The sequence below is a fragment of the Piliocolobus tephrosceles genome, chromosome 1 (assembly GCF_002776525.5).
Source record: "Piliocolobus tephrosceles isolate RC106 chromosome 1, ASM277652v3, whole genome shotgun sequence".
NCBI classification, from domain to species: domain Eukaryota; kingdom Metazoa; phylum Chordata; class Mammalia; order Primates; family Cercopithecidae; genus Piliocolobus; species Piliocolobus tephrosceles.
This window is the reverse complement of record NC_045434.1, coordinates 21724637-21749871: the sequence shown is the minus strand read 5'-3', so window position 1 is coordinate 21749871 and position 25235 is coordinate 21724637. Positions and strand designations below refer to the sequence as shown.

Genomic DNA, 25235 nt, shown 5'->3' with positions numbered 1-25235 from the left:
GTAAAACTGTATTAGATTCACAACAAAAAAGGCAAGATGATGCTTTGAGAGTTAAAGAACTAAAGACTCAATTGCTCCAACTTTTTTTTTTTTTTGAGACAGAGTCTCGCTCTGTTGCCCAGGCTGGAGTGCAGTGGCGCGATCTCAGTTCACTGCAACCTCTGCCTCCCGGGTTCACGCCATTCTCCTGCCTCAGCCTCCCCAGTAGCTGGGACTACAGGCGCCCGCCACCTCGCCCGGCTAGTTTTTTGTATTTTTTAGTAGAGACGGGGTTTCACAGTGTTAGCCAGAATGGTCTCCATCTCCTCACCTTGTGATCCGCCCGTCTCGGCCTCCCAAAGTGCTGGGATTACAGGCTTGAGCCGCTGCGCCTGGCCTGCTCCAACTTATTAACGGCAGAAACACGCTCGTTATTGGTAACGTTGCACTGCCGCTGTCATATGTGTCGATAACGCAGTAACAATAACAATAGTACACATTTACTGATTATTCACCTAAGAAATCCTTTGAGGTTGGTTGGCCAAAGGTACATAGGCAGGTGCATCCACTGGGCTGTGTCTACACTGGTGAGTGGGAGGCCTGGGTTTTTGCCCCCGCCTCCGTGAATATTTGGGCACATCCTTTCACTACTCAGTGCCTCATTTAATTCACCCAAAAGTGGCTTTTATCACTCCTGACCCTCCAGCAAGGTTAACGGCGCCCACACTCCTGTGCTATGACCTGCAGACTGAACAAATCCCTCACAGGAACACAGCAGAGAGGCTGAGTGAGAGCACAGCCTGGGTTCACAGCTCCTGCCTCTGGGACTCACTTGGCTGTGGGATCTTCAAAGTTACTTAATGTATCTGTGCCTCATTTCTCGAATTTGTGAAACCGAGATGACAACACCAACCTCATAAGGTATAGTAAAGATTAAATGAGTTACTATACGGGTGCCTGGCCCTACAAACACATGTCACAATTATCTCTTCAAAATATAGATAACTTAGAAATCCAGCATATTTGGATATATCAATAACCGGGTAAACTTCTCCAGAGTTCAATTTCCCTCTTGGTAAAAGTAAAGGTGGTGATAAATACCTCCTTTCTACTCTACGGGCCTATACAGAAGACATACCCATAGAAGACTGGGTCCGTATAGAATGTTACTTTCCACTCTCCATGGAAAAGTGCTATATAAACATGAGATCTATATAGTAAGTTCATTCCCTAGCCAACCCCAGCACCCAGAACTGTACAACCAAGAGAAGGAAATAAAACCTGGCAGCAAGTTCACTGAAATTTGGAGACCACAGGATGGAGAGTGGAGGGCTAGGCACATAGCAAGCATCCCAGCCGCCTTTCTAGAGAAATAACCTCCCACAGGGCTGCAGCCTCCCCATCTCGTCTGGGCTCAAAGAGAGGAGGGGCTGGCTGTGAGGGAGGACTGTCAAGTGCACCAGCTCTCAGCTGGGAAGCCACAGTGCTCGGCTAATAATAATGTGCTTCATTATGGTGAATAAAAATACTCACAATATCTGATGTTTATTCAGGGCACTGTATCCCGGGGCCCTTTCTGCTCTTCAAGAAACAGACAGTGGAGTCGTTTCACCCACTGCTGAGGTGGAGCAAAGCAGCTGCTAAACAGCTGCTGAGGAACACACAACAGAGAGCAGAGCAGAGTTCCAAGTCCGTTTTAGATGGACAAAGCATAATGATCCAGATTTTTCCAGTACCTGGGAAGGAAGGAGCTATCCATACCTCCTCCTCACTTCCCTCAAGCCTTGTACCTAAAGAAGCTGGGCTACTTCCCACAGGACAGGCACTCACAATGTGACAGGAATGTGAATACTTGGGGTTACAACTGTTAATTAAATAAAACCCTCACATGCTGAATGTTTCTCAACAGAGGAGACTGTACTGTAGGCTGTAAAAAAAAAAAAAAAAAAAAAACAGTTACTTCCTGGGAGCTCAGGCTGCCTCCATAGGGCAGAGGGATTTCGAATAGACCTCCCAGGTTACAGGGCAACATTGTTTCTGGAAGCAGACAATGAAAGCGAAGCCTTGGCCGGGCGCGGTGGCTCAAGCCTGTAATCCCAGCACTTTGGGAGGCCGAGACGGGCGGATCACGAGGTCAGGAGATCGAGACCATCCTGGCTAACACGGTGAAACCCCGTCTCTACTAAAAATACAAAAACTAGCCGGGCGAGGTGGCGGGCGCCTGTAGTCCCAGCTACTCAGGAGGCTGAGGCAGGAGAATGGCATGAACCCAGGAGGCGGAGCTTGCAGTGAGCTGAGATCCGGCCACTGCACTCCAGTCCGGGCGACAGAGCGAGACTCCGCCTCAAAAAAAAAAAAAAAAAAAAGAAAGTGAAGCCTTTCAAAAGTCTCCTATAAGGTTTAAGTTTACATCCTGAACTATAAGACCTATCTTCTTCCTTGACTCCTTCAAAAAGATGGACTGGATTGAGATCCAAGGATGAGATTGGATTTGGCTGGGATCTTAGGGCTGTCTTAGCTATGAACTGAATTAACCCAGTTCAGTTCAACATTAGAGATTTAGTCCTGTCAATTCCTCAACAGCATTATTTACAAAAGCTAAAAAATCCTACAAAACCACAAGATTTTTTTTTTTTTTCCTAAAGTAGATCTTGGAATAAAATTCAGGTTTCTGACATCATGGTTTTATCTATTATAATATGCCAGCTCTTAAATACCTTATAGTGCCGGGCGCGGTGGCTCACGCCTGTAATCCTAGTACTTTGGGAGGCTGAGGCGGGCGGATCACATCAGGAGATCGAGACCATCCTGGCTAACATGGTGAAACCTCGTCTCTACTAAAAATACAAAAAATGAGCCGGGCGTGGTAGCACGTACCTATAATCCCAGCTACTCGGGAGGCTGAGGCAGGAGAATCGCTTGAACCCTAGGTGGAGGTTGCAGTGAGCCGAGATCGTGCCACTGCACTCCAGCTTGGGCAAAGGAGCGAGACTCCAACTCAAAAAAAAAAAAGTCTCCTGACGATTTCTTTATTTAATGACCTCAGGGTGAAACAATGGCTGATTCAGGTAGCTTTTTGTTTTGTTTTTGGAGGGATAAGGGTGAGGGTGAGCTACAATAGCTAATTATTGTGTAGTTATCTGCCATCACCATGCCAAAAATAAAACAACAGAATTAATTATTAAGTAATCAATTTGGTAATTTCAGGTAGGTACTACTAAAATACTGACACTTTCACTTGACCAAGGTTTTCTATTTTTAAAAACTCCCCATAAGGAACTGTTACAGGAAAATGAAGAAGATATATCTCTCAGACACACTAGCTAGAAGGTTAACAGCATAATTTCCCTACAATCTGCTGTTTACTATAATTAACAACACAACTAATATTAATAAGTTATTAAGCATCCAAAATACATTAAGCAGTATTCACTTCTTAACTAGAAAATGCCCATATAAACAATAGATGACATTTTAGCACTTTTTAAAATAATAAATACAGATGACTACCACAACTTCTACACTGAACATAATTTGCTTCTGTACTGATGGAGATTTTAAGTTCTCAATTTCCAACATCTTTATTGTTTAGAATAGGTAAGTACCCACAAGAAGTTTCTGAAGAGAATATTCTTATCACAACCCTCTCTTAGGTGCCAATAATCTAGTCCAAGGAAGTAACAGAGAGGACAACCTGGCTACTCCATTGTTGAAAGACATCCACATTCTCTTCTTACAAAGTGGAGTCAGGCATTGTTTTAATAAGAGCCCTTGGGGTAAGGGTCAAATCCTGGATTCTAGGGCAAATTCTCTCCCTCATTAAATGTGTGACCTCCACCACATCTTAAGCTCTTTCATCTCCATTTCCTCACCTGTATCAAAAGGGTGAGGATGGCAGTACCTGTCCTGGGTGCCCAATCTCAAAATTGCCTTGAGGAGCAAGTACCATTATGTCAGCCACAGTGTTTTGTGATTGGTGACATGCTTTTGAAATGTACTACAGCTGTCATAATTGTTAGTCATTTTGGATGAGGATGGTAGAATGATCAGAAGGTTTAAATCAAGGAAGCAGTTCTACGTTGCTGGCAACCTGAGCTCAGACTAAAGACAGCACCTCCCAACCTAACATCCGTTGCAGTTATGGTTTAGTGAAGGAAGTCACACTCGGGGCTTGTCTTGTGTCCTGTTCTTTGGCCTGAGTTAACCTGGAGGACAAATCTGAGGACAGCTTGCCATGCCAGAGGACAGGGTTATCGGTGCAGGCGAAGTAGGAAGAACATTGGGTAATAAGAACCCAAGAGGTCAGCGAGAGGTCTGTCCCCATTTGCCTCCCAAAGTGACCCTTTTAGGTTAGAGCGGACTGCAAATTCTAAACGATGGTCATGGTTGGGGAAACTGTCCGAGTTCAGCCAGCTCTCTGAGCTCAGCATTGCCTGGGATCTGGGGAAATGTCTATAGGAGCCAACACTGTGGCAAGAACATTTGTTCTTTCCCAAGAAGGCAAAGGAGGATGACTCACAGCTTCTTACCACAGCTTGCTTTCATTTTCCTCCCCTTCACCCTCCCTACACCTTGTCTGATGGTCAAATTTCACTATTCTTGGCTTCACAGCAATTTTTTTGCCCTCATAAAAGACAGGATTTTGTAGAAATCCATTCCAAAGGAAGATAGGAGTGCAGTAATGAAACTTTATTCACTTTAAATTTTAAAATGCCTATTTCTATTTTAAAATTTAAATTTTCTATTAAGTTTGCATTTGCCTTCTACCTAGTTATGAGTGGACTGCACAGGGTCTTCTACCTTCCACTTTTTCTCTCTCTTCTTTTCTGGCTTTTAAAAGGGAAGGGGCCGGGTGTGGTGGCTCATGCCTGTAATCCCAGCACTTTGGAAGGCCGAAGCGGGTGGATCACCTGAGGTCAGGAGTTTGAGACCAGCCTGACCAACATAGTGAAACCCTGTCTCTACTAAAAATACAAAGATCAGCTGGGTATGGTAGCGCCTGCCTGTCATCCCAGCTACTCAGGACACTGAGGTAGGAGATTGCTTGAATCTGGGACATGGAGGTTGCAGTGAGCAGAGATCGTGCCACTGCACTCCAGCCTGGGTGACAGAGTGAGACCTCATCTCAAAAAAGAAAGAAAGAGAGAGAGAGAGAGAAAGAGAGAGAGAGAGAAAGAAGGAAAGAAAGAGAAAGAAAGGAAGAAGAAAGAAAGAAAGAAAGAAAGAAAGAGGAAAAGAAAGAAAAGAAAGAAGGAAGGAAGAAAAGAAGGGAAGGGAAGGGAATGATTCAATGAGAGTAAGGTAATGGAGAACTTCAGTACAATGTTGCATCACAAGAGGTAACAACAAACTTAGCTATTATCTAAATGAAAAGCTGCTGTTAAAGCACTCCTGATAAAGTAGCATGCTTACACTAACCAGAGGAGCTAGCATTGCTATATAGATGTGTGTATGTGTTTGTGGGGAGGATGGGATGGTGGTTCTCTATTAGAGGGGCTCTGTTATAATCAGGAGACCCTACATGTATTGCTTTGTAGTTAACAGCCTTTCTTGCCCTTTTCTTTATGTAAGTTTTATGGTCCTTCACATCCGTGACTCCAAATCCACAGATCTGTGCCACACATCAGCTTTCAGAATTGAGTATGCAGAACACCGAGTCCCACAGAGCATCCGTGGAGTGCCCGGATTAGAATCCCAGTTTGTCTGGCTCCATGGGTCTCCTGAACCCTTTAACAACCTTCTAACAAAGGATGATGTGTATCATATTCCATACCATATATTAGGTAAAAGAGGGAGTATGTTTGACTCTCATTTGAACTGAGTCTGGGTAAAGTGAGGGACTCTAGGGCCAAGTTTTAAACACTTTCCCATAGGATACTATGAGCACCCAGAAAAAGTATAATCCTCCTAATACATAAGGAAAAACACAAGGGCCAGAGAAAAACCTCCCACCTTCTTGCAGGTTAGCTGGTGACCCTGCTGATCACCTACAGCGCCCGGGTGAGAGCCAGGACTGCCCATTAGAGGCACACATCCTGGAGTCCAGGCACGGAGTGTTCCTTCTATGCACGATTCATGTTTCCTTGAACTCATCACTTACAGCGTCGCACATTTTTTAATGCCTTTACCTCCGTTGAACGCCTAGGTTTTGAACAGTTGAGACCAGGACTTGGCAGACTCAAGTTTGGCCAGGGCTCTGTGGCCGGGCAGGGGATGCCGGGCACATGGACGCCAGCACCTGGGAAAGTTGAGCCGCTCGTCTCTACAAGCCCCGGGGTTGTGCTTCCTCCACCCTTTCCTAAATGACCTGGGTGCTGAGCCCCAGGTGGTTCTGGTTACCTGCTCGTATTTCTCCAGCTCCGTATGGTAGATTTGTCTGATCTGTGAGAGTTTGGCTCTGTAATCTGAATGTTCCACTGAGTTGTCTGAACCTGCCCCTCCAGAAGCCGCCGCCGCTGCCGCCGCCGCCGCCGACCCTCCTCCCTTCTCAGGCCCCGCCACGCCTTCCGCTAACAGCATGTTGTCCAGCCGCATCAGCTGGGGGTCTGTGGGCTCCTCCTCCTGGGCTCCTCGGATACTCAAAACTACAGAAAAGGACAAAGGGAAGACAGCGTTAATAGTAACCCAAGAAAGAAAATTAAAAAACAAAACACATTTGTGTTCTTTGGCTAAATAAGCTGCCAAATTACTTGCAAGATGCCATTTGAGGAATAGAAGAAAAGCTGGAAAAAGAGAAACTGAGAGGGTGAGCAAATGAAGGAGGTACTTGCTTTCTTCCAAAATTACACTCCACTTGTATGTGGAATCTAGAATAATCAAATGTATAAGAGGCAGAAAGTAGAATAACGGGTACCATGAGTTGCGGGGAGGAGTGGGGAGCTATTGTTTGATGAGCACAGAATTTCACTTTGGGAAGCTGAGTTTTTGAGATGGCTGCAAAATAATACAAATGTACTTAATGTCACTCAACTGTACACTTAGAAATAGTTTAAAATGGTAAATTCAGCCGGGCGCGGTGGCTCACACCTGTAATCCCAGCACTTTAGGAGGCTGAGGCGGGTGGAACACAAGGTCAGGAGATCGAGACCATCCTGGCAAACATGTTGAAACCCCATCTCTACTAAAACACAAAAAATTAGCCAGGCCTGGTGGCGCACGCCTGTAATTCCAGCTACTTGGGAGGCTGAGGGAGGGGAACACCTTGAACCCAGGAGGCGGAGGTTGCAGTGAGCCAAGATTGCACCACTCACTGCACTCCAGCTGGGCAACAGAGCAAGACTCCGTCCCCCCCCCCCCCAAAAAGGTAAATTCTATCATATATATGTTTACCACAATAAAAATGTTCAATTAGAAAAATGTAATTATAACAAAATATATTTTTTTACTTTTATCCCCATACTAATTTCAGTTTAAGGAAAAGCATTTCCCTCTTTCTCATTTTAAATTTCTGTAAGTTTGTGGTTTTGCACTCATTGCCTTTCTTTGCAATGTTTGATCAGTTTAAATTTTTCATTTCCAAAATCACCTAAGGTACATAAATCCAGTACATTTGGAATGAAATCTTAAGACCTTTCCTGGGGACTAGCAGAGAGTGAGGTCTAACATAGCAAGGAGACAAATTGGCCCTTGAGCAGGGTCGTTTAGCTCCAAAAATTGAGATCTATCTGTTCTGAGTGATAAGGACTCTGTCCTGTTGGAAACAAGCGTGAGGTCCTTTTAACAAGCTCTCTCCAGGGATTCGGGGAAGCCAGTGCTCTGGTAGGATGGCGTCTCAGATCAATGAGATGGCTGCTTTTTATTAAAACACCAGGACCCTTGGTGGTGATTTGGACTGAAGGAGATCCAGTGATTTAGTAAATCAGCAGAAGAGCGAGACAGTCTTTTTTTTTACTACCCCTTCAGACAACCTCCCATAAAATAAATCACTCATCTAAATCCAGTTCAGTTGTCAGCAGCCAAGTCTTTGTTAAGAGGGAACATGAAAAGTGTTTTCAATTTTTAAGAAATTGAAAAGAACGTGTGGGTAGGGTGGGAAAGAGGAAGTGATTAAAGGCAGAGGAGAGGGGTCCGGTGTTGGCTCACGTTTTGGGGATGGAGGTGGCAGGGTCTGAGTTCCTGGTGGATATTCGCACACCAGAGTCAAGAGCTGTTTCATGGCAGGGTGCACCTGGTGAGCCCCAGGGGGACGGTGCCACTTCCAGGTGTCTCCCCGGCCCTGGCAAAGCAGGGCTGCGGGTTGTGACAGGGAAGGTGAAGATGAGTTCAACGACGGTATGTCTAGATGTCTGAGTGTTCCATCACATATAATACCAGCATAACTGCTGGCTGTGCCCACACGCTCCTGGCTGCCAACAGGCAGCACAAGAACCAACCCTGAACGTTGTTCAGAAGAAATCCCAATTCCTAGGCCAAAAGGGAAACTACAGTATGGCTCTCACAAAACACGAGACCATCCAATGGAAGGGTGAGCCATGTGGACCAGAGGTGGCCATAAGGAGCAAAGAGGAGAAAAGGTGCAGAGCAGAAGCTTGGGCTCCGTGATGAAGTAAAAAAGGATGAGAGTAAGGGAAGGAGAAGGAGGGAGGAGGGAGACCAAGCAGCTGGGAAGGAGACAAGAAGGAAGCCTGCACGCTAGACACAAACCACAACGCTATCAGGTCATGATCTTCTCTCTTCAAACCTGAATGTGTAATATTCTGCCACACAAAAACAAAATTGCTACAGTAGTGATGGCAAAAGGTTAGGAGATCATTGAGGTTTATTTTGTGGACTTTTTTTCAATAAAATCCTTCTTTTGTAGGCTCAGGAGACTGAATGGGAAACTGCTCCTTTAGCTGATCTTTGAATAATAAGGATTTAGTCACGTTATTGTTTCTCAAATTTATTTACTCAAATCTCCAAAGCACTCTGAAGAACAAATTGCCGCTAACAAAGGTTTCCTTAAGAAAGTAGATGGCTGTGTAACCATTCCCTGAATACCAGGCCCTAAAGGCGCCGAAAAGAATCCGTGAGTCCAAGCATCGGGCAGCCCCTCCTTCCTCACCTCTACGTGGGGTTTATGGGTGTTTCTCTTTATATGATAAATTTAATAGTCTTATCAACAAAGATATTTATGGGTCATTTACAAAGGAGAAAAAAAAATAATCTCCTCTGAGCCATTAATAAATACGGTTCTTTCACTTTAGCTCAATTATTCAAAACATTGTGCTGGGGCAAAATTCTATTCTCTCATTCACTCTATTGAATCTCATGTCCGATATACTTCCTGCAGAAGAGGCTGTAAGCCCCCATGGCTGGTAGGAACATTCCCCGCGATGCTGAGGCTGGTAACCCTTCGGCCGGGTGTTAATGCCTTCACGTGGGTCCACCTGGCTGCTCCAAAGCCACCGGGTCCTGCATGCGGCCCAACACTGAGAGATCTTAGGACGACCTCTGGTCTCAACAACAACAGCGAAGCAAAAAAGAATGATGTCCTATTAATGGTCAGGACTTGCCTTGCCAGGACTAGCTTAAGCACTGCCTACTTGAGGTGACATCAAGTATCCCACCTTCTCCAAATCGCACGGGTACCCCAAGCGGCCTCACTCATTCCATCAGCTTATTCCTCCAGCCAAACTCAGTGAGGTATGAAAGACGGGAGAGGCGAGTCAGAGAGACAGTTTTGGTCCTGGCTCCTCCAGGAGCTACGTAGGTGATCACGAGCACATCACTATCAATATTTCCCATGTACCTAATATTTACCTCTGAGAATATTTCCTCTTTCCAGCCCCTCTCGGTTTCACGCCTCTGCACCATCTTTTTAAGACAATCAATGGGAAGCACAAACAATTCTACACAAACTCTACACACCTCTTAATTAATATTTTTCTTGGCCTTCAAATCTAACTGATTTTAAATAACATAAGAAAGAAAATTGTCAAGGCTGGCAAAGAACACTGAAAGGATAGACTGCAAGCCCCTGCCTGCCATGGAAGTTTCAGGAGGGTTGCAGAGCTTAAAGCATAAAGCATACTGACTCTTTTCTTTCAGCTTATGAAGGATACATTTAATTGAGCCCAGCGGCGGTGGGTCGGGTGGGGCAAGAAACTGTTAGCATTTCGCTTAGCTTTTATATCATTTTATGAATCTTGCAAACAAATACTCCTTAAAAAGAAATCTGAATTCACTATGAGTTAATAGACTTAGTTTCTAAATGTGGCCAATTAGAAATTGATAAGATAGACACAGTGCACCACAGCATAAATGTTGCTTGCATTTACACTCAGAGTCTGGGACACATAAATAGGTCCCAAATCAGAGACCTGAAGAAAATAAAAGAATGAAAAGAAAAGGGGGGAAAAACAACAGTCATTTCCAAATTACACCCTTTAAATTATACTCAAATTATGAAAATAGAAAATGATTGTGCAAGAACCCAAAAAAATTTTTTTTCAGGAACAATATGAACAAGGGAAAACCTTAAAAGAAAACCTTCATCTTGCACTATTTTGCATAGAAAATTCAGTTCTGGTGGATTTGGGCTGTGTCTGTAATGCTTGGAGGGGGCAGAGATGGCCCAATAAGCAACCTTGCATGCTCATATTTATAGCCAGCACAAGGAGAATCCTAATATACCACTATTAAGAATGGGTGTTGGGCTTCACTGATACAGAAACTGTTCAGCTCAGTGGTTAAAAAAACTCCCACCAACATTAAATAAATAAATGAAAAGGGTGATATGTCTAAGCAGAACTGATGCTACCTATTTATTGCTTGAAGCCAGTACTCTGGTGAGTAGGAGACAAAATGATTATTTAAAAGCTCCTTTTTATCTCTGCAGCACCATGCAAGACTCGAATGAACCTTTCGCCAGGACACCAGAGATGTTAACACTCATCCTCCAAGATCCAATTTCAACCAGCGGAGCTGTTACCTAATCCAGCAACCATCACATATGATCAGGTTCCTGCTTCCCTGATGGGTGCCCTGCGCTCTCTCCCTCCTCCTCCTTTCTTCCCTCCCCACCCCAGCAGCTTTTCTGTGAAATAGGTTTTAAAGGACCAAATCCCCTGTGTGTCCCCATGCATACAGGGTTTTAATGGCCAGGCAGGCCTGGACGCGTCCACTACCCAAAAAATGTCATTGATTGCAGTGGATATGCAATCTGCAGAGGGGTTGCACCCATGAATATCTTTAACCCATTTGGTAACAATTCTTATAGAAGGAGTTTCCTTCTCACAAATCCACCCAATTATGGAAGAGACCAGTTGAGACAGGTAGGTGATTTATACAGGAATTGTCACAAGCCCTTTAAAAAGCTTCTGATGTCACATGTACCTTGCTGCCATCGCTCGCCCTGGGGTTAATTCTTCGGTAAAACTCCTAAGATAAGGGGACTGTCACAGCATTGTGGCAGCTGCTCTCACCACTTGCCTCCTGCTGTTCTTTCTTTCTTTTCTTCACACAAGGAGAAAAACAAACCAAACCCAAAGGCATAGTCAAGATCATCCTTAGTGGGAGGGCTGTGTGCGGGGTGTTTTGTCCTTGGCTGAGCAATGTGGGTCTGGAGCAGCTCCAGACAATGCCCACTAGAGGGCACTCTTTCTTCACCAAGGACTGGTTCTCCAAGCGGGCGGACAGTCTCAAGTGTCCAGGGTCGTGCTGGGGGAATGCCTCTGCTCAGATTCAAACTTCCACAGGTGGGGGCAGGTGCGGAGGGGAGGAGGGCAGATCTACAGGGAGGGTGGTCTTCAGATTTGGACAACAGTCCAGGGGCCCAAAGCTGAGCTGAGAGAGAGAAATAGATAAAGAACAAGACAGAAAGCAGAGAGGCAGGTGGTTTGGGGAAAGGCACAAGGTGTGCAAAAGAACAGGCTCTCTCTGGCTGACCTCTTTGTTTGATTTGTAGGCACAAACCTCCATGCAGAGTGTTCTATTGCCCAGGAGCTAAGTCTTTACCACATCCTACCAGAAGGGTTAGAAAAGAGAGACCAGCTCTCCCCGCCTCATTCCCAAGTCAGCTATGCAGTTTTAGGAAAAGAGCAAAGTGCTTGCTTCCTGAGAGCATCAGAATTACACCTTTTATTTGTTCATAAAGTACTTGCACGCACTGAATTACATCACCTTATAAAACATGAAGTAATGTTCCAAACTTACATAGCAGGTAATTGAAGATTATAAAAGCAAAGCACATTTCCCCAAAATCAAAGCAAATGAGACACAGCCGAGACTGAACTCTAGCTCTTTAACTCTCGGACACTTTAGTCCTCTCCAATATTGCAGTTCTGAATCCTTTTCATAACAGGCGGCTACATGGATGTGATATCTATTCTGTGCATACACACACACACACACACACACACACACACACACACACAGAGTCTCTTCTGATGCCGAAGGCACACCGTTAGTCTGGCCAAGAAGAAAACAATCAGATATGAGTAATGGAAGGAAGGAAGTTTTTTCTATTGATTTCCTAATTTCTTTTAATTTCTCTAAATCTGGTCCTTTCCCATTAGCTCTTTCCACCATCATGGTTAGAGCCACTGTATTGGGTGATAGAATGCCCTCTTCTTTCTTAGCCACAGAAATCCACTTACTACAGTCCTATTTCATTTTAAATCTCAGCTCAAAATTCTTTATGAAATCTGCCCTGATGAGAAAAGCCAAAAACGATCTCTAAGCCTCTGAGCCACCAGGGCACGTACTGCCTAGACCACAGTCGTGGGGCATCTCAGGACACGCCAGGGCACACCTACCATCTTGCCAGCAAGACTGTGAACTCCTGAAAGGCGGTTCCCCACACAACCTCACAGGGCCTCTGACACTAAGTATCTGTTCCAGTATTTCTTAAGAGCAATATAATAAAGAATCAAGGAGGGAAGGAAGATATAGGCTGGTGAGATCCAAGGATCTCTGCCTCAGCTTCCTGTTCTCGGCCAGGCAGCCAATTCCCTGTATGTGCTCTCTTTCTCCCCGCATTCCAGTTACAAGTTGTACCACAGCCAGCATGCTGTTGGGTAGAAGGCTGTTCTCTCTGCCACCTCTTCCATATCCACTTCAAAAAACTGTCAAATCTGCCTTTTCAAATCTGACAATTCTAAACAAGCAAAACTACACTGGCATCAAGCCAGCGTTTCCTGGACCCAGCCTGGTATGTCCCCAGGAAGCCAGCATTACCGGTGACAAAGGCTCCGGGTGCTGGGAAAAGTCTGGTTGGTGACTGGTACCTGGGGAAGAAGCACCCTGTGACAGGTGACAGGGCCTGGCAGCCAAGGGGCCACATAGAGGTGGTCTCCACAAACAGGCCCTCTGAGGAACGCTCAGTGCAATCAAACAAATTACTGCTCAAGTACCTCCAAGGTGGCAGGAATGAGCTGGATCCTGGGACCTTGGATGAACCAGATATGGGCTCCGACTTCAAGAAGCCCGTGGTTTACGCTCCTCCAGTCCCTCGGACACAGGATACCAACTGCTTTGAGGCTTGTGGGTACGTGAGGTTGCCAGGGTGGGCTTTGAGGCTTGTGGGTACGTGAGGTTGCCAGGGTGGGTGTATAACAACTGCAAATCTGGAGATTGTGTGCATCCAACTGATGCACATAGACTTCTTCCTCTGATTTTGCTTACTTCCTATAAGCACAATATATCCACAGCCTGGAACCTCCTCAGGTTGAGAAATAACTATGCTCTAATTCGATTATTCTCAACCAAAGGTGGGACCCAAATCTTCTGTAAGTGTCTTGAAACTCAGGGCAGCAGGCCCTCGTGTTCTTCACTCCTAATTCTCAATCTCTGTTTGTTTGATGTGAAATGTCTTTTTTTAATGGTGATTTTTAAAGAGTTATTCATCAAACAAATAGAAATGACTGACGATCCTATTTTCTAAATTGTACAAGTCAGCATTACTGATAGGTGTCAGTCAGTGCTTCTGATTAGTACAGGGAAAGCAGTTACCAACTGAGTTGACACCTTCCAGCCCCAAGTGGAGACCCTGGATGCTGCAGTAGGCCTGGAGTGGCCTCTTCAGATGAGCAAGTTCTAGTTTAAGAAATCTCCAAATGTTGAAAGCCACCCTTGTTCCCCCAGGGTTGTCTCTCAGCCCTCTAGAATCTCAGAGACACGGAGGTGGGAATTAATCTAGGTCCAGGGTTTCTTAAAGTAGGGGATTTGTACTGAAGGTAAGATAATATACTTTTAAGCCATTCCAACTGTTTTTCTTGGTTTGCTAAGCAGGTAGGCCAAAATGTAACCAAGTTCAGGGATTTGAAAGCTTTAGTCAAACAAAGGCAAGAATTTGAGGTCCTCAAGTGTTTCATCCCAGGAATATTTATTGAGCATTTACTACAGTGCCAGGCACCGTGCTGACTTTCCAGATAAACGTGGTCCTGCGAGGAGCTCTTAGATTCACTTGTTTTTCACATTTAGACAACAGCCACTATGTGTAAAACTTTGTGTGAGGTTTTAGGGCAAGGGATGAAAACAAAATTATATGACACTCTTGAGACGGTTTTAGGTTTTTGTTTGTTTGTTTATGTTTTGTGGTTGTCTTTAGAGGAACACACCAAGTTTTTCTTGTCATCTTTTTCCCCGGGTTAGGTTTTGGTGGTTCTGGTCACGTGCATTTTCTACTTCTCAGGGGATGCATGGGCATGGATCCCATTCACACGTTTCCACTTGGCACACTGCGCCTCCCTGGGCCAGCTGGCAGGGAGAAAGCTAATGTGCTGGGCGATAGGCCCCTGCCTTTCTGGATGGGTGCCGGCTGCCTAGGCGAGGGGCTTTGGTCCTTAGTAGCTCAAGTCTGGACTGCTGCTCGGGAAAGCCCTTTGCCTGAACAGGAGCTACGGAAGTTGGTAGGAAGGCATGACTTACAGCAGCTTTGGCCTTCGACTGACATACCCAGAGGTACGAGGAAAGGGGGAAAGCCATCGGAAAGACAGAAGGCCAGGACCAGGACCAGGGCCAGGGCCAGGGGAGGGTGTGTGAGACCTGGATTGCCTGTGGTAACCCATGATACAAGGAACAGTTTCCTTCTTAGTTACACATAAAAAGCATGAAAAATGTGGAGCCATTGGTTGGCAGCTTGCTGTGCATTCCATGGAGATGAAAGCTTCTCTCTACAATGGCATTTCCTAAAGGAAGCAACCACAGAGAAAACAGAAGAAGTTTCTCAATACTCTTTAGCCTTAAGGTAAAAATGTTCTGCAGTTCCGAGTCTCAGTGAGGCACCTAGCACATTGCCTGCTTTCTGGCAAGAGCTAATACATGATAGATTTCCTTCTCCTACCACATTTTAATACCCAGAAATGTGTAAGTATGGGCATGAGCTTTCTTCTGTTAGTGCCACAGCATGGCACACACACACACAAAATGTGCACTAAAACAGGCCTTGGGTGTCTAGGTTCAAAGCCAGGCCCAAGACTCCTACTAGGTTGACTTCACCAGGTTCAAAGCCAGGCCCAAGACTCCTACTATGTGACTTCACCTATACCTTAATTCTTACTAAGGATTAAATAAGGTTATTTTTACAAAAGCACATGGTAGTGCTTGGTGACTGATAGATTTCAGATTTTTGGTTAAATCTGAACCAATCTCACTGATAAAGATTCCTTTGGGAGGAATAAAAAAGCAGGATAGATTTAGAGTTAAGAGTTTGGTTTTTCCGCATGTTAGAAATCAACAACACAGGAGACACCAGGATAAGCCAAGAATATACATACACACATACATGCAAGCACACACATGCACACAGACACCCCCGCTACCTTACTGACCTATGTTTCCAGGCAAGCTCACAGTGATACCGTCACAGGCTAAGGAATCCATAGATCCTCAGCCAACAGAATACATTTCAAAATGTCTTCTTTCTCTCATCTTTTCTCCTCTTTATAGTCCTTTCTTGCTGTTTTGTCCAAGTACATTAAGGATTCTGCAGCTTCTTAAGTCTTCACTCAGAGGAGATGCCACAGTCTTCAACCCTGGTCTCCCTGAGCCAGAGGCGACACCATCCTCCTGGCCTGGCAGAGCTCACACTGGAAGCCTCTGTCTTTCTGAGGCTGCAAGACCCTTCTGGGAACCACTTAGCTCTGAAGTAATCCCACCTTGTGTCAGACAAGCTGGCTTGGAAGTCATCTTTAATGGCTGCTTTCAAATTTCCATTAAAAAACAAATAAATTATAACCAGAAGACGGTAAAGACGCTATTTGTACTCGAAGGTTTGAGGAAGCATGTTTAAGTTTTGATTTTGGTTGGGATCTGCGACTCACCATCACCCTTCTCCGCCGGGATGTAGAGAAACCCCATAGGTGAAATACTACAATGACTTGCCCGGGCTGTGCATGCTTCCATAGTGTCTTACCCCGTTGCCGTTGTCACTACTGTCTTGAGGCTACAAATTAGCTTCTAGCTCCTAGTGACAAATGGCATTTGCCAGCCCGTATCTACAACCTGAGTAGGAACAGAACTAGTGTTTCTCTAACTTTCCAAACAATTTCATCAGAACAAGTTTGAAATAAAGAACATTTTGCTCCCACAGGAATATTTCCCAGCTTTTGAAAACTGCTGAATAATTCAAACGCAGGGTTCCTAATACAATGAGCTATTGACCTTGGTCAGTCCTTACAGAATTCGTTGATCATTTAGTCTTAACGCGATCCATGATTACTTCCAAATCTACAGATCACAGGAGACGAGAACTACCACTGATAATATGATACACCTTTTCCCTGCTAGACCAGGCTTCCTTCCCAGTAAGATTGAAATGCAAACCTGGCCGGGCGCGGTGGCTCAAGCCTGTAATCCCAGCACTTTGGGAGGCCGAGACGGGCGGATCACGAGGTCAGGAGATCGAGACCATCCTGGCTAACACGGTGAAACCCCGTCTCTACTAAAAAATACAAAAAAAAAAAAACTAGCCGGGCGGGGTGGCGGGCGCCTGTAGTCCCAGCTACTCGGGAGGCTGAGGCAGGAGAATGGCGTAAACCCGGGAGGCGGAGCTTGCAGTGAGCTGAGATCTGGCCACTGCACTCCAGCCTGGGCGACAGAGCGAGACTCTGTCTCAAAAAAAAACAAACTCAAAAAAAAAAAAAAAAAAAAAAGAAATGCAAACCTCTGCTAGGTGACAGCCATAGACAGAGGTGTGCGGACCAAGGACAGACAAAGGAATGATGTCACTGATGCCAAACCGCAAATTCCAGCCAGGGTGACCAGTGGCCTAGAGTTGGGCAACAAGGCCCAGTACTCTTAATCACTCCACCCCTTCTGCAGCTCCTCCATCCCCCGGACCATGAGCTGGGCTGGGCGCTGGAAGCCACTCTAGGGAAAGAAGCCAGATGGGAGTTCCCACACCCTGGAGACCAGCCCACCAGTCATCTTTGGGCTATAAGAAAGGAAAGGAAAAAATCAACTTGTATTTTGTTTAAGCCATGTTATTCTGGAGTTTTTCAGAGGGTTTGATTTTGTTTTGTTTTGTTTGCTTTAGACAGCTTAACCAATCTAAGCTAATACAAACTATTTCTAAAAATAAGAAAGAAATCTAGAAGGCAGAGTGATTTCATGTTAGAGTATTACAGAGAAAATTAGAAAGAGGCAGATTTAATAACCAGAGGCGAGTCACAGAAAAACCTGAGTAGTCACTGTGGGGAATCCTGGCAAAAAGAGGTTTTAGAGCAGATCAAAGAGACCTTGGTCATTAGAGGGGCCTCTCTTGGAGACTACCAGGGCTATCAGCAGAGGCAAAAGAAGGCCCAGGAAGTCCGGGATGAGGGAACAGAAGGCCCAGGAAGTCCGGGATGAGGGAACAGGGAAAGACATCACCTAGTGAGGGTATTGGGTGCCCTCGAGGAGTTGAGTCTAGACTGAGAATACAGTGATAGGTGGTGAGGGGTGGCTGTACGTGGAAACCAGCCAAGAACTTCCATGATGAGGGAGTAGAAAAGAAGATTCTATCTTGACCAAGGCAATTCTAAGGTGGACTAAACTGTAAACCTGTGAGACCAAGTTCTAACAAATGACTTTAGGCTGAGTACCTGTAACTTGCCTTCCTGCATATACTGATCTATATCTTATAGTGGGATGTTTCCTTACACTATACTAATAAAATCAGGTTTTTACTCTAACCAGCCTGCTCAATTTGTCAGGTACAGAGGATTGGAAGAGAGATCCCAATGCACCCTACTTAGAGGAGAAATCACCTCCATTCACTTTAGTGGAAGCAGAATTCTCCAGCTGAAGGACACTGGGTCTATTTATGGGCGCCCCAGGTCCATTTCAAAACACACGCCAATTAGCTTTTCTTTTTCCATGACCACAAACAACACCTGTGACCCCAGACAGTCATCTCACAAATGCATACAAGGTCAGTCAGGGTCCTTCAGGGAGAGTATGTGGATGATCCATCACCACTGTTACAAAAACCACCCCAAGCACATGCCGTGCTGCTAATGAGTCACTCGTGCTGTCCTTAGACACAAGGAGCCACAGAGCACACAGGCAAACAGGCCGCATGAAAAGCAGGAGGCATTTGCTGCTTCTCAGAACTTTCCAAGTAGCCCCTGAACGCGCTAAGCCTTTAACTGACAGGGAAGAGTGGATGGCAGGACAGGATACTAACGGTGTCCTGGACAAGAGGCACTAAATAAGAAATCCTGGTTGGACAGTGGAATGGGGGAAGGGCGACTGAGATTATGAGCTCCAGATTGCAAATTCTGCCTTTAATCTTCACTAGACCAGTCTCTGGATAAAAGCGATAACATCTCATAGGGACCAAGAAAGCTATTGACTTAATGTCTTCAGGGATGTGTGACATTTCTGCTTTGGGGATGACTCCATGGAGCCATCATGTCCTGTCTCTCATCTCAGCACTGTGCCTTCCCTTGGGGAAGTGAGGCCTAAGGAGTGGCTCTGTTCCCCTGGACAGTCTTCCTCTCTTCCCAACAGAGTCTAAGGGGCTGAAATTTACAATTCATCAACACCTGGTGGTCAAATGGGTTTAACTGTTCTTGAACTTGAGTGCAAGCATTCAAATTCCATCCTGAGCAAGGCTTCTCGGCTGCCGATTCAAGTTTCCAGGGGGACATTTTAAAGGAGAAGTAGATTTCAAGTAAATGATTGTAACTTATCGAAAATAATGTGCTACTTAGCATCTGCGGCAAACATCCTGGCAGGCAGCGAGAGGAAGCAGCACTGGAGCAGATGGGAGCGATTAGGCTCTTATTTTCAGACGGGCTTTTTTGTGGTGGTTGTTGCCTCCACTTGCTTTTACATGCTGGTAAAATCGGGAACTCGGGGAGAGTAGGGGGTCTCTGGACCATTCCTTCTTTCTGTGCACTGGAGATGGAGCCCCCCGCTAAGAACTATCACATCGGAGGCACCCACCCCTGTGGGGAGGTACAGTGGTCATCATGAACCATCATCATCAAAAAGCATTTAGCACCACAAGACGCTGGCTAAATGCATCCACGGGTGACAGAGAGATAGATGAGGAGCCGTCTTAATTTTCCTTTAAATATCTGCCTCCCTGAGGCTGGGCCTTATTTACTGTGGTTCTTACTGGATTTCTCTGAAGAGGTGTCTGGCTTTCCTGCTCACTGAGTAAAGCAACATCTCTCCAACCCACGTAATATCTGCTCTGGAAGTTCCCGTTTCACTGGCCACACATTAGCATGGCCCTTCGCAGGCACCTTGTTAATGGCACTTCATTTAGCCCAACTCTGGTTGTATGGGACAGCCCCTAGCAAGCCATCCCTATTTCCATGAGGACACTGGGGCTAGCGTGCTAAGCACCCTGCAAATCCTTTGCAGAACAGAGAGGAGGCTCCAACTCTCCCCACTTCAGCAGAGACCTTTGCAGGGGCTCATGCTTTCTGGGGTAACAGACATATGGTCATCTTAGAAGCCAAATTTGCTTTTCTCTTTCGGTGCTGCCTGCTTTCCAGCAGCACTCTGTTTGACTCTGCCAGACTGGTCATGTCCACTTATGTTCAGTGACAGCCTTACAGCTCAGTTAAAATAAAAATCTCTCAACCCGCACAAAGTGTGACTAGGCTGCACAATTTTGCCAACACTGCTACTCCAACAAGGACCCCAGTTGGTCTCTCGGTCAATTGTTCATTCAACATAATATACTGAGGATCTACTCTTTGACAGGACCTATATTTCGTTGGGGAAACTTGACCACAAATAAGACAAGTGTGCAGAATCATGGGGGAAAGAGCTAATATACAAAGTGAAATTGCTAGAACAGATATGTGGACAAGGTGGTAGAGAAGAACTAAATACGCCATGTTTTCTTTCATGGAAATTAAATCTTACAAATCCATTGCCAAAAATTACCAGATTCTGCTTTTATTCTCACATGAACGTTATGGGGTATTATTAACCCTTTTTTAATCAGATGAGGAAACTGAGGTACTGGAAGTCAAAGTGGCCCAAGGGCACACACTTAGTTCTGCAGTTGACTTCGCTCAGGGTGTTCTCCCTACTCACAGCTGCCTCCAGTTGTAGCAAGGTTGGTAGCAAGCAAAGGCGGTGCCCTGAAGAAAGAATAAGGTTGAATCTCAAGTAGCAACTGGCAGAGTTTCACAGTATGAAGGCCAATGTGGACTTTCGTGCTGCCTTTTGCAGAATTTCATTTCTGTTTTCCTGAACTAGCCTAAAGCAAGAAAAACTACTAATGACACACATGTAGTTTTCTCAGCTTCACACTCTAACCTATTCTTTTTTTTTTTGTTTTGAGACAGGGTCTCACTCTGTTGTCCAGGCTGGAGTGCAGTGGTGCAATCATGGCTCATTGAAGCCTCACCTCCCAGGTCCAAGCAATCCTCCCACATCAGCCTCTCAAGTAGCTGGGGCTACAGGCACCCACTACCACGCCTGGCTACTTTAATTTTTTGTAGAGATAGGGTCTCCCTATTTTGCCCAGGCTGGTCTCAACATGCTGAGCTCAAGTGATCCTCCTGCCTTGGTCTCCCAAAGTGTTGGGATTACAGGCGTGAGCCACTGCACCTGGTCTATTATGTCTTAAAGCAAACCAAATATACACAGTATTATTTCTACACCACAGCATCAAAAATTACAGTTGTACAAACACTTTTTTTTAATGCTGAATTTGACTTCACTTTTTGGGACAGGAGATACGGAAGTGAAATGAAAGTTACCCCATTTTTGCCCTGTTTGGTAATGAATAGCACTGGGTTGCTGGTGTAAGACCTTGGTCTTAACGTTCAGCATCACCCAGCACGAGATATACCCCAGTTCCAGCCTCTGTTCCCAATTTGCAAACCAGAACTATGTGGCCACCTCCCTATCTTCATGTTACCAAAATAACAAGTGGGCTGAGGAAAACTGAAAGGAAAGGCATTTTGAAGGTTTCCAATGAGAGAACCATCTAGCACTTGTATCAAGGATGTTGAAGGTATATATAATATATACTTCTTTTTCCTGCAAAAAACCAAAAGGTTATGGAGTCATTTCAGCCTAAAGTAAACTAGCTAATTTTAAGATTCTGCAAACCAATGCGAATGATGCTCACATAGTTTCCTTTCTTCTTCTAGAGAGAATCCCAGGGAACTGACATTGGTATAGACTAAGAGATTTCTGCTTTAGGTAAACGTTCAAACAGTGCTGCTGATTGCAAAACCGAGGATGGCGACCACAGGTTGGAGATCAGACAGGTAGTTATCTCCAGCCTTTAAGTGACAGGAATGTAAATAATTATGAACAGAATAAAAGCAGAGATTTCTTAATTCCGCCCTCCTTTGTTTGCTATTTCTGTAGTCCTGTGACGGTCGCAGGACCCTAGACTTTTGAAATACCATAGTGAGTGATGATGTCCTGTGAGAAAATGCTCAGAGTTTAGCTTTATGGTCAGGGTCTCTGGAATGCAGCCTCGCTATTCATCTCTTGACCCTTAAAACCTCCTGAGATTTTGTTGTTGTTGTTGTTTGAGGTAGGATCTCACTCTGTAGCCCAGGGTGGAGTGCGGTGGCCAGATCCTGGTTCACTGCAGCCTCCGCCTCCCAGGGTTAAGCGATGCTCCCACCTCAGCCTCCCAGGTGGCTGTGACTACAGGCATGTGCCACCATGCCTGGCTACTTTTTGTGTTTTTAGTAGAGATAGAGTTTTGCCATATTGGCCAAGCTGGTCTTGAACTGCTGGCCTCAAGTGATCCCTCCATGTCGGCCTCCCAAAGTGCTCAGATTACAGGCATGAGCCACCATGCCCAGCCCCTCCTGAGATTATTTCAAAGATGCTAAGGTGAATTTCAAGGTGTGTTTTCCAAAACTATTATTCTGTCGATGGCCAAACATTTATTCAGTTCATATGTAGGGGGAAGAAAAAAAGCCTCTATTACTTACTTGTACCTCCATCTTCTGAATGGCAGCCCCCCCACCTCCCATCTCTCTCTCTCTGTCTTCCCACCACACACACACACATACACATACACACACACAACGCACAAATGAAAAAACCACAAGATTTAATGCAGAGATTCAATATTAAATTTTAGCCCAGCCACACATACAATGACAAGTATACTGAACTCACAGATTCATTCACCTCTTGAAATTAAAGAAGGGAAAGTTAATCATTGTACAGAAAAGAAATATTTTATTGCTGAAATTAGGCTTAAAACTTTGCACCTCTGCGTTTCCTTTCGGATATATTCTAAGACTAGAAATTAAAGTCACAAGGAAAAGAAATGCCCCTTGGGGCACAATTTATCCATTTGGAGAATATGCTGATCTTTAAGGGACAATTATTTCCCTAGTGAAGGCAAAGGGAAGAGAACACTTTAGATGAAAAAAAAAAAAAGAGGACTCAAAAAGGAAAAAGGTGGGTGTGAATGGCAGAAGAAAAGAGGGAGATAAAATAACACTCAAGAGGCTGGGCACAGTGGCTCACGCCTGTAATCCTAGCACTTTGGGAGGCTGAGGCGGGTGGATCACGAGGTCAGGAGATCAAGACCATCCTGGCTAACACGGTGAAACCCCGTCTCTATTAACAATACAAAAAAAAAAAAAAAAAATTAGCCAGGCGTGGTCGTGGGCACCTGTAGTCCCAGCTACTCGGGAGGCTGAGGCAGGAGAATGGCGTGAACCTGGGAGGCAGAGCTGCAGTGAGTAGAGATTGCGCCACTGTACTCCAGCCTGGGTGACAGAGCGAGACTCTTGTCTCAAAAAAAAAAAAAAAAAAACAAAAAACACTCAAGATATTTGTGGATCAAGAGGTACTATGTGGCTCAGATGTCTCAGCAGTGAGGACAAAGCACAGCACCCCTTCCTTCTAAATCACATGCCACAGCTGCTCCCTACCCCTTCCAGAGCAGCTTTTCTGTTCTGCCCTTAGCTGGCCATGCCCTTTACACCTAAGGAACACCCACGTTTCTGGGGATGTGGATTCCCTGCTTCCTAGAAAGGCAAGAAAGGTACCTGGAAAGGAACCCACCTGCAATGAGCTATGATAAATACGTAGCAATTTATACTGCACACTCAATCTAGGATAGGCTGCCTCTTTACTGAAATCTATTAATTACTCATTCATTATATCAAAAACCCATTCCTTGATTGGTTACTATGGGCCAGATAGGTAACCGTCACAGAAATAAAAGACAAAGTGCCTGCCTTAAAGGAAATGATGGTGTCATAGAGAAACGTAGACAAACCGATTATTAGTATACAGAGATGTGGAGGAAGTTTACTCAACAAATGGCCTCCAATTGTGATATCCTCACAGTTAAGCCTTTAGACATTCATCCTTATTTCCTTACTCCAGTGTAGACTGCCACATATTCAAATATACAAACAGACCCCAATGTATGCTCATGCAGCAGGTGACAAGGGCCAGGTGCTTCTGTTTACCTGTACTTGTTTCAGCACTCACTCCGTCATCACACCATTAAACCGAACAGCTATTTGTAGGGCTTAAACACTTAAAAGCCAGTATTAAGCAGAACCTCAGCTCTGCATCTGGGGACAAAATGCCCCGCAAAAGGGATGGGAATCCCGACAGTGCAGCCAGTATAAATCACACCGACCTCACTGGACAGATGGTTATAACAAAATGCACTTCCTCCTCCATGAAGAGCAAGGGCTTCGTAGACTGCACCCAAGCCACAAGCTGCACACCAGACCAGAGATGGGCTTGTAGGCAGAGGCAAAGGTGGTTTCAAGGCTTCTGTGGCTTTGAAGAAAACATCTCTGAGTGTGAGAAAGTATTCACATGGTCTCTGCGGCCATCCTTTCCCTGTGGTCGGGCACTCTTGAGTCTGTGGCTGTTTATTCCACCACACACTCAACTTGTCCCGCCGTAGTCCTCCCTAACGTAACCCTCAAGACAAAAGACCACTAAGATCGCCCTGCAAACCTAATCAGAATGTGGCAAGTCTGGGGCAGTGATCTTTCACTCTATGATCTTTGACAGTGGGTCCTAGGGGCAAAAGTCTCAGACTCTTAAAATCTTATCTGACTCCTTCCGTTAACAGAGAAAAGTAAATATTTAGCCACCAGCACAGAGGTTGAGAGAAAAACAGCTGTAATCAACACTCCACTTCTCACCCCTCCCAGATCAGAGGTGCAGCCTGACATCCCTGACCCCTAAGCGAGCTTCCTCAGTGTAGCGAAGCCCAGAGCCCAGCCAGCAATAATTCCACATATAAACAACTCTTGCTAGGCATGAAGCACACACCAGACAGTAATCAGCTTATCGAACAGAACAGGCCTCTTTTCCGAACGCAGAGGAGGATTAGCAGGCTTGAATTACAGCCGTGAAGTGTAATCAAACCCTGGTGGACCCTGGCAAAGGCTACTGTATACTCCTGCTGGGCCATGGGTTGTTGGCACGATGTGGTGTACCTACAGGGGATGAACAGAAAATGCTCGAAATGGTAATTACACTGGGAGACAGCAGTTGAGAAATGGGGAAGAGCAAGTGTGGAGGGGAGACAAATTAGATTCCAGCTGATGCCCACATCCTCCGCTCCTTCCAGTCTTTGCAAAATCTTGAAGTTACTGGATTTGAACAGATTTTTTTCTGGCTTATTACAAATAGAACATTGCCTACATCACAATAAACGGCGAACTCCTCCCTCACTTGGTCACAGAAGCAATTACAGTATTGTCTGTAGTACAGAGACCATGGCCCCTAACCACAGGGATGGCCACACTTGGTGATGTGGGCCTCAGTGAGGCCCACAGGGGCCCAACTGACATGGACATCACAAAGGAATTTGAACCAAGACTCAGAAATAGGTAGACAGTTTTAAGAATTGTATCCTCACC

At 45.3% G+C, this 25235-nt stretch overlaps 1 protein-coding gene and 1 long non-coding RNA gene across 4 annotated transcripts in view; one reads left to right on the top strand and one right to left on the bottom strand.

Moving 5' to 3' along the window:
• PBX1 (PBX homeobox 1) overlaps positions 1-25235 on the bottom strand; it is a 293317-nt gene that overhangs the window by 51926 nt on the left and 216156 nt on the right. For all 3 annotated transcript variants that reach the window (XM_023207053.1, XM_023207054.1, XM_023207055.3), the window contains exon 4: positions 6319-6563. In XM_023207053.1, the coding sequence (XP_023062821.1) occupies positions 6319-6563 (245 nt within the window). The remainder of the gene's footprint in view (positions 1-6318; positions 6564-25235) is intronic.
• LOC111539278 overlaps positions 24992-25235 on the top strand; it is a 5617-nt gene continuing 5373 nt past the window's right edge. The window contains exon 1 of the long non-coding RNA XR_002730625.1: positions 24992-25205. This is a non-coding gene — a long non-coding RNA (uncharacterized LOC111539278). The remainder of the gene's footprint in view (positions 25206-25235) is intronic.